Genomic DNA, 14,990 nt, shown 5'->3' with positions numbered 1-14,990 from the left:
AAATTACTTTTGGTAAGATTTGCAAACCGAAATTCCTCGTAACTTTGGGTTATTAATTTTTGCGCAGTTGGATCTGTCCTGATTTTAATTTCTCGGGTGTTGCAATTGTAGTTTTTTTTCAATAAGCCCATTTTCTAGGGGGGACAATTCCTAGTTTCTTCTGAAAAGGAAAACTTTGCAGGGCCACGGGGAAAGAGCAGGGGAGTGGGGGACTGATTGGACAGCTCTTTCAAAGAGCCAGCACAGGCACGATGGGCCAAAGAGCCTCCTTCTGTGCTGTGAGATTTAATGTTTCTGTTCTTTTTCCTGACAACCTGAGGGGACTCTCCCCGCTGAATTCTTGAGCACTGACACGTTTTTTAAAATACCAAGTTGAGAACAGTACCAGTGCTCAAGGGTAGCTTTTCCGAAACAGATTGTGTGTTCAGTTCCTAGCATGTGGATTTAATGCTGATTTTGTCAAACAACCCATGTTATTGCATGTAATACTGCAAACAGCCACACAGTTAGGGACTGAATATCCTGCATGGCAATTGTGCATTTAGCGAAACAATGCGAGTTGTTACTACTTTAGTTTTAAAAGGTGTCAGCTGTGACTCAGTGGCTAGCACTCTCGTCTCTGAGTCAGAAGGTCGTGGGTTTGAGTCCCACTCCCGGGACCGTGAGCACAAAATCCGGGCTGACGCTCCCAGTGCAGAGGGAGTGCTGCACTGTCGGAGGTGCCGTCTTTCGGATGAGACGTTAAACCCAGGCCCTGTCTGCCCCCTCAGCTGGACGTAAAAGATCCCAAGGCCACTATTTCAAAGAAGAGCAGGGGGGAGTTCTCCCCGGTCGGTGTCCGGGGCCAATGTTTATCCCAATGTTTATCTATTGGGCCAAGTGCAGGCAATTGGGACTAGCTTAGTGGTATAAACTGGGCGACATGGACATGTTGGGCCGAAGGGCCTGTTTCCATGTTGTAACTTCTATGATTCTATGATTCTATGACCAACATCACGAAGAAACGGATTATCCGGTCATTATCACATTGCTGTCTGTGGGATCTTGCTGTGCGCAAATTGGCTGCCGCGTTTCCTACATCACAACAGCGACTACACTTCAAAAGTACTTCATTGGCTGTAAAGCCCCTCGGGACGTCCTGAGGATGTGAAAGGCGCTATAGGAATGCGAGTCCTTTCTTTCTTTACATCTGTGGTGCCTGTGCGTCTGTCGCAACATGTAGCGCAAACACCTGAAGCTGTTATTTCAGTGTCAGCCGAGTTTCTAAAGGGCCTTTGTTGCTTGTGCTCAGGATTACAGCTTGTTATACGAAGAGGCCAAATACTTCCAGTTACAGCCCCTGCTGGTTGAGCTGGAGCGGTGGAAACAGGAGAGAGAGCTGGGCAGGTTCTCACGGCCCTGCGAGTGTCTGGTGGTGCGAGTGGCCCCCGAGTTAGGGGAGCGGATTATTCTGAGCGGAGACAAATCCCTGATCGAGGAAGTGTTCCCCGAAATCGGGGACGTGATGTGCAACTCCATCAACGCGGGCTGGAACCATGACTCGACTCACGTCATCCGGTTCCCTCTGAACGGCTACTGCCACCTCAACTCGGTCCAGGTACGGTAAGACCGGTGATGGGCAAGTAGCGCAGGTTTAAAAGGGTAACAGTAAAGTCGTTTGGCAACTTTGGTGTCGAGCAAGTTGAATGAAACGTTGACACTTGGAATAAAGAGTAATAAGTTCATGCCCCCACCGCGTGATTTTTTTTTTTTTTTGCTCGTACGTCCTGTAGACATTTAAGAAATAATTCCACACAGCCTGGAAATTGGGCCGTGTCACGTCCGTTTTTTCAGGCGCTGCACGGCCTCGTAAGTCCCCAAAATGGCGGAAAGGAAGCGGGCCCCGCCCGCCATATTGGGTAAGAGCCAACGAGAGGCGTCATTTGGCCACGCCTAACACCTGCTTGAGCTCCCCTGCTGCAAGATTTCTCGGCCCTTGGGCTGGATTTCCCACCTCCATACCGGCCAAAAGAAGGCATTTTAGCGACGGAAAATGAAGGATAATCAGGTGAGGAGGCCTACTGCTGTCTGCCCATCCACCACCACCGGCCTGCATTTCCTTCCCTTTCCCACCACAGGGGAAACCAGGCCACCCACCCAACCCCAGACCCCACCACTGCATAGAAGTGACGGCAGGGAGGAAAATCCAAGGACTCCGCCCCCCCCCCCCCCCCCCCCCCCCTTTTGCCACCCAGCCCAGGGAGCGCCAGGGAGGAGACCCTGGGGCAGCTGCGGAAAACTTGCCCTTTCATTGATTGGAGGGAGAGGCTCCAGCCTCACATAAAATTTTACAGCACAGAAACAGGACGTTCGGCCCAACTGGTCTATGCCGGTGTTTATGCTCCACACGAACCTCCTCCCACCCCTCTTCATCTAAACCCATCAACATAACCTTCTATTCCTTTCTCCCTCATGTGTTTATCCAGCTTCCCCTTAAATGTATCTATGCTATTCGCCTCAACTACTCCTTGTGGGAGCGAGTTCCACATTCTCACCACTCTCTGGGTAAAGAAGTTTCTCCTGAATTTCCTATTCGATTTATTAGTCTTATATTTATGGTCCCTAGTTCTGGTCTCTTCTGCAAGTGGAAATATCTTCTCCACCTCTACCCTATCAAACCCTTTCATAATCTTAAAGACCTCTATCAGGTCACCCCTCAGCCTTCTCTTGTCTAGAGAAAAGAGCCCCAGCCTGTTCAGTCTTTCCTGATAGGTCTAACCTCTCTGGTATCATCCTAGTAAATCTTTTTTGCACCTTCTCCAGTGCCTCTATATCCTTTTTATAATATGGAGACCAGAACTGTTCACAGTACTCTAAGTGTGGTCTAACCAAGGTTCTGTACAAGATTAACACAACTTCTCTGCTTTTCAATTCTATTTCTCCAGAAATGAACCCCAGTGCTTTGTTTACTTTTTTTAATGGCCTTATTAACCTGTGTCGCTAGTTTAGTGATTTGTGTATCTGTACCCCTAGATCCCTCTGCTCCTTTACCCCATTTAGACTCTTATTTTCCAAGCAGTATGTGGCCTCCTTATTCTTCCTACCAAAATGTACCAGCTCACACTTATCTATATTGAAATTCATTTGCCAATTACAAGCCCATTCTTTAAGTTTATTAATGTCTTCCTGTATTTTGTAACAGTCCTCAGTATTAATTATTTGGTGTCGTCCGCAAATTTTGAAATTGTACTTCCGATTCCCGAGGTCTCCAAAAGGTGAATGTTTGGAGCATAGATGCATTTAAGGGAAAGCTAGATTAAACACGTGAGGGAGAAAGGAATAGAAGGATATCCTGATAGGGTGAGATGGTGACGCGTGGGAGGAGGTTCGTGTGGAGCATAAAGACCAGCATGGACCTGTTGGGCTGAATGGCCTGTATCTGTGCTGTACATTCTATGTAAAGTAAAAATGGACAATTATGGAGATTGGATTTTGGATTTCTGGTACTCAATAATTTTGAAAAGGGTAATTGCTGATCTAATTTATAATGTGATAGGGTGAGATGAAGTAGGGGAGGGAGGAGGTTCGTGTGGAGCATAAACACCGGCATGGACCAGTTGGGCCGAATGGCCTGTTTCTGTGCTGTGAATTCTATGTAATTCAATGCAACCGAAATGAGGATTTGGATCCAAAGGGTCCGTTCTATGTAATTGACCCATGGTCCCAGATCCCAAAGACTTTTGAACACTAATTTTTGAACTGTGAAACTATTTATCTTTGTTGATCGGCAAGGAAGTTTTCCAATTCATGAAAGTTTTTAACATTTTAAAGATCACGTTCATTCGTTATCCCAACTACGTGAGGGCTTTTATAAAATTGTGAGGTAACAAACATTTGAAAACATCCCCCTACAATTGTGCTGCACATGTGTGAGGAGCAGAGGACTTGGGGACACCTCACTGACTTAAAATCTCGCACCAGCTTTTAACGAAACTTTGTATCAGTGCCCCTGTCAGACATTGGGTTTAATTTTAAATTCTACATTCTCAATGTCATCCCTCCTCTCACACGCTGCATTATGCTCTACGGAGTCATGGGGCATGATTTTATCGGGGAGCCGGGAAAGGGGGCGGAGGGGTTGGAATTCCTGACCGGAAACACGGAAGTACGGCTTTCCCGGAAGACCTTATGATTTTGGCATAAGGACGTCTTTTTTTTCTTTTTGGTGGTTTCCCACCCGACGGCTAGTCTCAGTCGGACGGGAGAAGAGGGGATGCGAGCAAGTAAGTGTTGGGCGAGGGTTGGGGGGGGGGGGTGTCGGTCATCGGGGGGTCGGTCATGGGGGGGGGGGGGGAGTCATGGGGGGGGAGTCATGAGCAGGGATCGGAGTCCGTGGTGGGGGGGGGAGGGGCGGTCGTCATAGATCGTGCGGAGGGGGGGCCGTAGATCATGAGGGAGGGTCGGAGATTGTGGAGGGGGAGTCGCTGCAGGTAGGCATGTTGGGCTTGGGGGAAGCACTCCTGCTCCTCCGGGCCCACGGGCTGTGCTATAAAGGCACTCACCTGCAGTTTTGGGCCTTCTTGCCTCCTCTCACGTGGCGTGAAGTGGAAGGCCCTGGAATCCCGGCCCCCCCCCCCCCAGAGGGAGTAAAACAACAACTCTGTTAAAATGGAGGCCCACGGCCTCCTTGAAAGATTTCACTGACCGACCCGCCTCCTAAGAGTGGGTTGGTCGCTCACCCTTGATCCCGCCTCCGTTAAAACTGGAAATCGGCGGGTTTTAGATTTTTAAAATTTTTGCTGCCCCTCACCCCCCAACCCACCCGTTTTTCCGAGTTAAAATCACGGCCATAGTATCAGAGGATGGTACGGCACAGAAGGAGGCCATTCGGCCCATCGTGCCTGTGCCGGCTCTTTGAAAGAGCTATCCAGTCAGTTTTTCCTGTACATTTTTTCCCTTCCAAGTATTTATCCAATTACCCTTTTGAAAGTTACTATTGAATCTGCCTCCACCTCCCTTTCAGGCAGCGCATTCCAGATCATCACAACTCGCTGCGTTAAAAGACAGTGTTTCCTCATGTCGCCTCTGGTTCTTCTGCCAATCACCTTAAATCTGTGTCCTCTGATTACCAACCCTTGTCAGAGTTTGATAGAGGTGTTCAAAATCAAAATCATGAACGGTGAGTGAATAAGTAAAAAGTGTTTCTACTTATTCAGTTTCTCCTTATTCACTCTGTTCAAAACCGCTCATGATTTTGAACACCTCTATCAAATCTCCTCTTAACCTTCTCTCTTCTGAGGAGAACAATCCCAGCGTCTCCAGTCTCTCCACATAACTGAAGTCCCTCACCTCTGCACCCTCTCCAAGGCCGTGACATCCTTCCTAAAGTGTGGTGCCCAGAATTGAACACAATACTCCAGCTGATGCCTAACCAGTGTCTTATTATCTTATCTATAACATTGAATCTACAACACAAAAACAGGTCATTTGGCCCAATTAGTCTTGGCTGGTGTTTATACTCCACACCAGCCTCCTCCCACTCTAATTACCTCTTCCCACCCTGCCCCCAGATCCCTCTATTCCCTTCTCCCTCATGTATGCATCAAACCTCCCATTAAATTTATCACAACTATCTGCTTCAGCCACTCCACGTGGCAGCAAGTTCCACATTCTCACCACTCTCTTGCTTGGCGAGGGACCATTAAGAGTTCAAACCTTAAAGCTTCCTTGTCAGGAAACCTTTATTGAACAATAACCTTACACTGACAACTTCGCAGGGGCAGAATCCTAATGAATTCAGGGATGTGATCAGGAAAGTGACTAAATTAGAGAGGTTTGAGTCAAAATAATTCCGTATTAGAAGCTGAAACCGTTTTCGTTGTTAATCTCTGGGGAATGCATTGAATAGTCTCGTGTTATTTCTGAAATTGGACATTTTTTAAAAAGCAGCTTGGATTCATTATTTTCTTTGATTTGACAAAAGTCAATTTAAGGCGACTTCACGAATGCTTCTTTCCCAAACGTCAAAATGAATAATAGAAATTGTTAACGAGCCAATCTGGGTGGCCTACCGCTTTGATGACAGTCCTGGCAACAACAACTTGCATTTATATAGCGCCTTTAACATAGTAAAACGTCCCACAGGAGCGATTATCAAACAAAATTTGACACTGTGCCACATGTGGAGATATTAGGACAAGAATATAAGCTTGGTCAAAGAGGTAGGTTTTAAGGAGCATCATAAAAGGAGGAGAGGGGGGTTTAGGGAGGGAGTTCCAGAGCTTGGGGCCTGGACAGCTGAAGGCACGGCCGCCAATGGCGGAGCGATTAAAATCTGGGGGGGGCTGCGCAAGAGGCCAGAATTGGAGGAGCGCAGAGATCTCGGAGGAGGTTGCAGGGGGGGGACGAGACCACGGAGGGATTTCGAAAACAAGGATGAGAAATTTAAAATGGAGGCCTTGAGGTAGAAGGAAGCTGGCTTATGGAGACGTGCGGTGTGTGAGATGAGGGCGTATACTATGTATTGTGGTCTGCTGGATTGCGTTCTTCACCTCTCTCCTTTCCTCCGGCAGGTCTTGGAACGGTTGCAGCTGAAGGGGTTTGAAATAGTTGGTTCCAGTGGTGGTGGCGTTGACTCTTCCCAGTTTAGCGAATATGTACTGAGGCGCGAAATCAGGAGATTGTCCCGTGTGCCTCCCGTCATTCGAATAAAACAGGAACCACTGGACTGAACGGACACACTCGTGTAGAGAGAGAGAGAGAGAGCGCGACAAAAAAAAAATTAAAAAATTATTTAAAAAAAAATAAATACATTTTAAAAACATATTTCCTGTGCATTTGGTAACGGTGTTTACTGTCTGTCATCAAACTGAACGTAGCAACATTGCCATTTCCAGAGACCGCATCTGGAGTCCACTTTTGGAGCTTGTGGGACATCAATGAAATATTTATCATTCTGTTAAGAGGAGGGTTTTTTTTTTGTTCTTGAAAGTGACATTACTTCAGGCAACATCCCCCCACCCCCCCCCACCAAAAAAAAAAAATTTCAGAATTCTTTGCATTGAAGAAATTCATTCTCGAAACCTTTACGTTTTGTCAATTTGGCAGCATCGGAATAAAGTGGTTTGCTTACTGTGCATTTTAGCAGAAAATAAACCAGAACTGAACCTGCGTAGATCGATCTCGGGTGCATTAGCCCGTACTGAGGTTCACTTTTAAAGTTGGGTCTTGTTTTTGCAGCTGGTGCGATGCTTGACTGCTTTACGCCTAAAGGAAATCAGTTGGGGTAAATGTCATCTTAGAAAATATCAGCGATCTCATCCAGGTCTCCGATTTAACTTCCCCCCCCAAGGCGAGTTGTTGCGTTTTCTTTGCTAATCGCAGTTTCCAATTAATTAAATTTTAATACGAAGAAAATAAGTTTTAAAAACAATACCGTCGGATTGTGTTGTTTTTGTCCTAGAATTTCCAAATCCAAGTAGTCTTTTGCCTTTGAGGCTCAGGAGGCAATCTTTATTTCAGCATACTAGAACTTAGAATCACTGAAAGTTACAGCACAGAAGGACGACATTCGGCCCATCGTGTCCGTGCCGGCCAAAAAAGAGCTATCCGGCTTAATCCCACTTTCCAGCATTTGGTCCGTAGCCCTGTAGGTTACGGCACTTCAAGTGCTCATCCAAGTACTTTTTAAATGAGTTGAGGGTTTCTGCCTCTACCACCCTTTCAGGCAGTGAGTTCCAGACCCCCACCACTATCTGCGTGAAAAAAAATTCTCCTCAGCTCCCCTCTAATCCTTCTACCAATTACTTTAAATCTATGCCCCCTGGTCACTGACCCTTCTGCTAAGGGAAATAGGTCCTCCCTATCCACTCTATCTAGTCCCGTCATAATTTTATACACCTCAATTAAATCTCCCCTCAGCCTCCTTTGTTCTGAAGAAAACAACCCCAGCCTATCCAATCTTTTCTCATAGCTAAAATTCTCCAGCCCTGGCAACATCCTCGGAAATCTCCTCTGTACCCCCTCTAGTGCAATCACATCTTTCCTGTAATGTGGTGACCAGAACTGTACGCAGTACTCAAGCTGTGGCCTAACCAGTGTTTTATACAGTTCTAGCATAACCTCCCTACTCTTATATTCTATGCCTCGGCTAATAAAGGAAAGTATCCTGTATGCCTTCTTAACCACCTTATCTACCTACCCTGCTACCTTCAGGGATCTGTGGACATGCACTCCAAGGACCCTTTGTTCCTCTACACCTCTCAGTATCCTCCCATTTATTATGTATTCCCTTGCCTTGTTTGCCCTCCTCAAATGCATTATCTCACACTTCTCTGGATTGAATTCCATTTGCCGCTTTTCTGCCCACCTGACCAGTCCATTGATATCTTCCTGCAGTCTACAGCTTTCCTCCTCACTGTCTACCACACGGCCAATTTTTGTATCATCTGCAAACTTCTTGATCAAGCCCCCCCACATTCAAGTCCAAATCATTTATATACCACAAAAAGCAATGGACCCAGTACTGAGCCTTGCGGGACCCCACTGGAAACAGCCATCCAGTCGCAAAAACACCCGTCAATCATCACCCTTTACTTCCTGCCACTGAGCCAATTTTGGATCCAACTAGCCACTTTCCCTTGGATCCCATGGGCTTTTACTTTTTTGACCAGTCTGCCATTTGGGACCTTGTCCAAAGCCTTGCTGAAATCCATGTAGACTATATCAAACGCGTTACCCCCATCGACCCTCCTTGTTACCTGCTCAAAAAATTCAATCAAGTTAGTCAGACACGACCTTCCCTTAACATATCCATGCTGACTGTCCTTGATTAACCCATGCCTTTCTAAGTGACGGTTTATACTGTCCCTCAGAATTGATTCCAATAATTTGCCCACCATCGATGTTAGACTGACTGGCCTGTAATTACTCAGCCTATCTCTTTCTCCTTTTTAAACAACGGTACGTTAGCAGTCCTCCAATCCTCGGGCACCATGCCTGTAGCCAGGGAGGATTGGAAAATGATGTTCAGAGCCTCCAATATTTCCTCCCTTGCTTCTTTTAACAGCCTGGGATACATTTCATCCAGCCCTGGTGATTTATCTACTTTCAAAGATGCTAATCCCCTTAATACTTCATCTCTCACTATGTTTAGCTCATCCAATATTTCACACTCCTCCTGCTTAACTACAATCTCTGCATCATCCCCCCCACGCAAAGTATTCATTAAGAACCATACCCATATCTTCTGCCTCCACACATAGGTTACCTTTTTGGTCTCTAATAGGCCCTACTCTTTCCTCAGTTACCCTCTTGTTCTTTATGTATTTATAAAGCATTTTTGGGTTTTCCTTCATTTTTCTTGCCAGTATTTTTTCATGCCCTCTCTCTATTTTCCTAATTTCCTTTTTAATTTCACCCCTGCACTTTCTATAATCCTCTAGGCTTTCTGCAGTATTGAGCTCTCGGTGCCTGACATAAGCTTCCCTATTCTTGCCTTATCTTACCCTGTATGCTCCTTGATATCCAGGGGGCTCTAGATTTGGCAGCCCCACCCTTTTTCTTTGTGGGAACATGTTTACTCTGAACCCCTTGAATCTCCCCCTTGAATGCCTCCCACTGCTCTGACACTGATTTACCTTCAAGTAGCTGTTTCCAGTCCACTTTTGCTAAATCACTTCTCAGCTTAGTAAAATTGGCTTTTTACCAATTTAGAACTTTTACTCCTGTTCTATCTCTGTCCTTTTCCATAACTATGCTAAATCTAACTGAATTATGATCACTACCACCAAAATGCTCTCCCACTGATACTCCTTCCACCTGCCCAGCCTCATTCCCTAAAATTAAATCCAGAACTGCCCCCCTCCACCCCCCCCCCTCTTATTGGGCTTGCTTTGTACTGGCTAGAAAGGTTCTCCTGAATGCAATTTAATAATTCTGCACCCTCTATACCTTTTGCACTGATTGTATCCCAGTTAATATTAGGGTAGTTGAAATCCCCGACTATTACTGCCCTGTTGTTTTTGAACTTCTCAGAAATTTGCCTGTATATTTGCTCTTCTATTTCCCTCTAACTGTTTGGGGGTCTACAGTACACTCCCAGCAGTGTGACTGCCCCTTTTTTGTTCTTTAGCTCAACCCATATGGCCTCATTTGATGATCCTTCCAACACATCATCCCTCCTCACAGCTGTAATTGTTTCTTTAACCAATATTGCCCCCTCCCCCTCTTTTTTTAACCCCTCCATCTTGTCTGAAAACCCTGTAACCAGGAACGTTGAGCTGCCATTCCTGCCCCTGTTTAAGCCATGTTTCTGTAATAGCTGAGATATCGTACTTCCACATGTCTATCTGTGCCCTTAGCTCATCTGCCTTATTCACTATACCCTTGCAATGAGCTATATACCATTAGGCACTGCCAAACTCCTTTGTTGTCCAGTTTCTAACCTTTGTTTCCTCTGCCTTCCAAACTCACTTACTAATTTTTTGCCTTCCATTTCCAGCTCTGCTTTTCTCCCTTCTGAATCCACGCTCAGGTTCCCATCCCACTGCCAACTTGACATTCTGCTATTCCAGTGAGGTGAGGCACATTGACACAATGGGAGGGCAATTTTAACCTAACCCGCCCGTCGGGAGACTGACTGGATCAGGTGCAGCGCTGGTTTTAAACCCTGCCCGATTTTACTCTCTGTAGAAGTCAATGGAAAGCAACATCAAACTGGTGCAAATCCAGCATTCTGCCTGATCCCGCACGTTTCCCGTTAGGTTAAAATTGCCCCAATGAGTCATGTCCTGGCACGCTCTGCGATTGGATTCCTTTGGTTAAACACCCTCTCCATTAAGACTGGAGCTGAAGATTTGGCATTCTTGGGAAGAAAGGATTGCAGTTCCAATAATATACCAGCCCTTCAGTTTTTTTTGATAGATTTCATTTAAGGACTTAAACCTGTACTTGCGAGGTTGAGGCACAGTGGTCAAATAGGCTAGCTCGTGTCCTTGCCTGCGAGCAGTGTGTCCAGAGCAGTGTGCTGTGTGGGGATGTCGGTGTTTCTATGCAGAACACATTTCCAACAAGTTACCATTCCTTCTACTGCATGTCGCTGGGATTATTAGAGCATAATTGAAGAACAGGTCCCTGGTTCATCCCCCACTATCTCAGTGGGAACATCTGGTAGTCTAACTTTCAATTTGGATAGTTCGAACGCAGCCAAAAAAACACTGGCCATGGATGAAGGAACCATTACAAAGATAAGATTAAATCCATTTTGGCACGATGGACTAAGTGACCTTCTGTGCTGTAAGATTCTATGATTCTATACGTATGCTTGGATAAAGAGAGAGGGAAAATGTTGCTTCTCCATTAGCATTTAGAATTTGTTTTAAGAAAAGTTGGGATAAGGGGTATGTTTTTCAAGTACTCAATCCTATCCTGGATTACTGCTGTAAGCAGGGGTCCTGCTGGGTGCGAGTTCGCACTGGTGTTTCCCTACAGTACAACACTTCAAAGTACATTATTGGCTAAAGGTAAAGCACTTTGGGACGTCCTGAGGTCGTGAAAGGGGCTATAGAAATGCAAAGTTCTTTTAATTGATTTAACAGATGAGCCTGCGCACTGAACGTCTTGATTTGCTTTACCTTTTAAAAAGGCTTTTTTTCCCCCTGTCTCCCATCTTTAGTCTCCCTCCAACATGAATAGGGTCACCAACGCTGGTTGGACGTATTCCTGGAGGTTTCATCACATTCCCTCCTGCTTCCAAAAGAGCCCTGCGCACCTGAGAGGATGTTTCCCCTTGTGGGAGAGACGAGAGCTTGGGGACACAGTTTAAAAATAAAGGGTCTCCCATTTAAGACGGAGATGAGGAGAAATTTTTTCTCTCAGAGGGTCGTGAGTCTGTGGAACTCCCTTCCCCAGAGAGCGGTGGAGGCAGGGCCATTGAATATTTTTAAGGCTGAGTTAGATAGATTCCTGATTAACAAGGGAGTCAAAGGTTACAGTAGGTAGACGGGAAAGTAGGGCTGAGGTCACAATCAGATCAGCCATGATCTTATCAAATGGCAGAGCAGGCTCGAGGGGCCGAATGGCCTACTCCTGCTCTTAATTCGTATGTTCGTATGCACAAATATCCTTTTCTCCCCCCATTTCCAATATTTCTATAACTAATAAACAAAAGTGTTCAAAGAATATGAAAAAAACCCATAATTTTTCAACGCCCCTATTATTTTTCTCCGGGGTTTTGCTTGCAGCAGTGTCCAGCAGATTAATCTTCAATTCCTGGAGACTCCACAGCAATCCTGGACGGTTGGCAACCCAACTCATGGAACGTTCACCCAACAAGAGGTCAGGCCAAATCACCAGTGAAAAGTTGACCACAAAGAGGTGAACTAATGGCCAGTGTATGATTCTCCCCCGCCCCTCTCCTCCCCCGCCCCTCTCCTCCCCCCAATCCAGCCATTTCCTCTAGTGAAATAGGAACATAGGAGTAGGCCATTCAGCCCCTCGGGCCTGTTCCACCATTCAATTAGATCATGGCTGATCTGTATGTTAACTCCATTGCTTACTTCCTTTCGGCCAGCAACTCCTGACTGAGGTTGCGATCTGATCACCTGAGGGATTTCAAGCACGAAGGTGCGTCCTACTAATGAGTGGAACCGTGCATTGGAGCTCTATCGTTGCATTACAGTACGTTGCAATTAGGTCGGAACTGTAGGTTGTGCAGTACTTAAAAGCTTAAGCACACGCAACTTAGCTTAGGGTGCCTTAAATTAATGGCTTTTTAAATTTATCAGTCAAATTAATTGAAAGCAGGATTAGCCGAATGTTCTGTTTGCCTTGAACTGCTTACTATTGAACAAATGTTTTAGACCTTTTCTTGTTGCACTTCTGCACAATAAGATAGAAGAGGAAAGAAGTGGGGTTAATGTTGGTGTCACCAGTTCCACATTCATCAGTATCTTAAAACATAAGTCTTGCCTGTCTGGAAATTGTAATGTATAATCATTATTTTATTAGGTATAACATATACTTTGATCCTGAAAAATGGGTTAATTAGAAAACTGGCTCCAATGCCATTAAATCATATCTTACCACTATTGGCATAACATTAGAGAGTAAAGTAGTACTTTGATTTACACAGAACTTAACAGCACATAAACAGGCCATTCCGCCCAGTAGGTCCATGCTGGTGTTTATGCTCCACACGAGCCTCCTCCCACCTTACTTCATCCCATCCTATCCACATATCCTTCTATTCCTTTCTCCCTCATGTGTTTATCTAACTTCCCTTTAAATGCATCTGCGCTGTTCGCCTTGACTACTCCATGCGGTAGTGAGTTCCACATTCCCACTGCTCTTTGGGTAAAGATGTTTCTCCTGAATTCCTTGCTGAATTTATTAGTGACTATCTTATATTTATGGCCCCCAATTCTGGACTCCCCCACAAGTGGAAACTGATTTGTGTTGGTTATTGAATTGACGGTATCTTTTATACAACCCTCTTATCAAACCAGTAGAATCCTGCTGAAGTGCTCGTCACACAGGCAGCACACGACATGGGTTGCATTTATGGGATTACATCCAGTGAGGTCTCAGTCCTGTTGTGCACTAACTGCTGTGATGTTATCAGTGTAATTGTTAGACAGTAATTACACCAGCGTTTCAGATTGGTACCACACCCTCAGTTGTTATAACTGATGATGGCTAATTTTCTTTGTTCAAAAGAATGATGCATACAAAACAGATTTTTTTTTTACAATAGTTCTATAATCCATGTTTTAGAATTCTTTTCAGCGAAAGTGGAACACTTGAATAAAATGCTCAATACGAAATTTTGCCACTCCAGGAAAGCCCGCAAAGTTGTTTTTTTGAACAGAAAATTAGCCCTTTTTATACATTATATATCGTAAAGTTGAGCTCAGTTTAATAAAATGCACACTATTTGCAAATCTTCCATGTCAAAAGATCTTATAATGACGGGATTCGATTAAGATTTGAACAGTTTGGACTAAACTCTCGTTAATCTAAAATGTTCTGCACTGAAAGAAAGATGCATACTGTATGAACCTTTGGTTTTCTCTTCATTTTGTATATCTCAGCTAATGCAAAGCTTCTGTTCCTGAATGTGCCAGGACGTTCTGCTTTTTCCCAGTGGCCTACATTGTGTATCATTATCTATCATTCCGATTGTAAAATAACAGACTTTAGCAGACTACAGATTTTCTAAGAGGATAGACAATGCATTTTCATAGTTTTATCACAGCTTTTCTTTTTTCTAAACAGCACTAAGAACTATATTATATTTACTATATCAATTTGAGTTTGAAAACCGGGTAGGAGTATATTATTAGCAGTCAATAAACGGTACTTGGAATATTCCGACACTTATTTCGCAGTAGGAACGCAGGCCCGACACTCTGCACTTTGTAAAGACTCCAAAGATGTGTAACAGTTATTATTCTGTCATAGTCACTACATATTCTTAATAAATGTTTCATTTGATTGAACATTTTGGGTAACAGTGCCAGGACTGATTTTATATGTGAATGCAATATTAAGGTTGATTATTATTTGCTGGGGCAAAAAAAATGATAGATCACTTTCCACCTCCTCTGTCAAATTATGCACTATCCCATTTTGTAAAATTACTAAGAATTTATCATAAAACCTTACACTTTAATATATGCAAATAGTGGGGCCGAGTTTCCGCTAGTTTCGTGCCCAGATTCCAGCTCAATCTGCTAAACCAGCGCAAAAGATCGGGGAACTTTAAACAGAAATAAGTTACGCCTGAATCCACTTACGCTTGTTTTTTTCCCGCGATCTGGTTTAAAACTTAATTCGCCCGAATCAGGCCCCGCCCACAAAACTGGCCACACCCCCTGGTCAAAATTGCGAGATTGTGCGAATGAATTTTAGCGGAAACTTGAACTGTGACCTAACCAGCCCAATTTCGAGCACATTTTGGGCCCAATTTCCCGATTGCGCCCAAAGTGGAAACTTTACCTCAGTACACGTGA

At 44.7% G+C, this 14,990-nt stretch overlaps 1 protein-coding gene across 3 annotated transcripts in view; it reads left to right on the top strand.

Moving 5' to 3' along the window:
* The window catches only part of kctd1 (potassium channel tetramerization domain containing 1), a 155,811-nt gene extending 141,334 nt beyond the window's left edge, over nucleotides 1–14,477 (top strand). For all 3 annotated transcript variants that reach the window (XM_067977883.1, XM_067977870.1, XM_067977875.1), the window contains 2 exons: nucleotides 1,292–1,597; nucleotides 6,552–14,477. In XM_067977883.1, coding sequence (XP_067833984.1) covers nucleotides 1,292–1,597; nucleotides 6,552–6,710 — 465 coding nt within the window. In that variant the 3' untranslated portion in view covers nucleotides 6,711–14,477. The remainder of the gene's footprint in view (nucleotides 1–1,291; nucleotides 1,598–6,551) is intronic.
* The last annotated feature ends 513 nt before the right edge of the window (nucleotides 14,478–14,990 follow it).

This window comes from Heptranchias perlo, chromosome 3 (genome assembly GCF_035084215.1).
Source record: "Heptranchias perlo isolate sHepPer1 chromosome 3, sHepPer1.hap1, whole genome shotgun sequence".
NCBI classification, from domain to species: Eukaryota; Metazoa; Chordata; class Chondrichthyes; order Hexanchiformes; family Hexanchidae; genus Heptranchias; species Heptranchias perlo.
The sequence above is the reverse complement of the archived record's forward strand: the minus strand, read 5'-3'. Positions and strand labels throughout refer to the sequence as shown.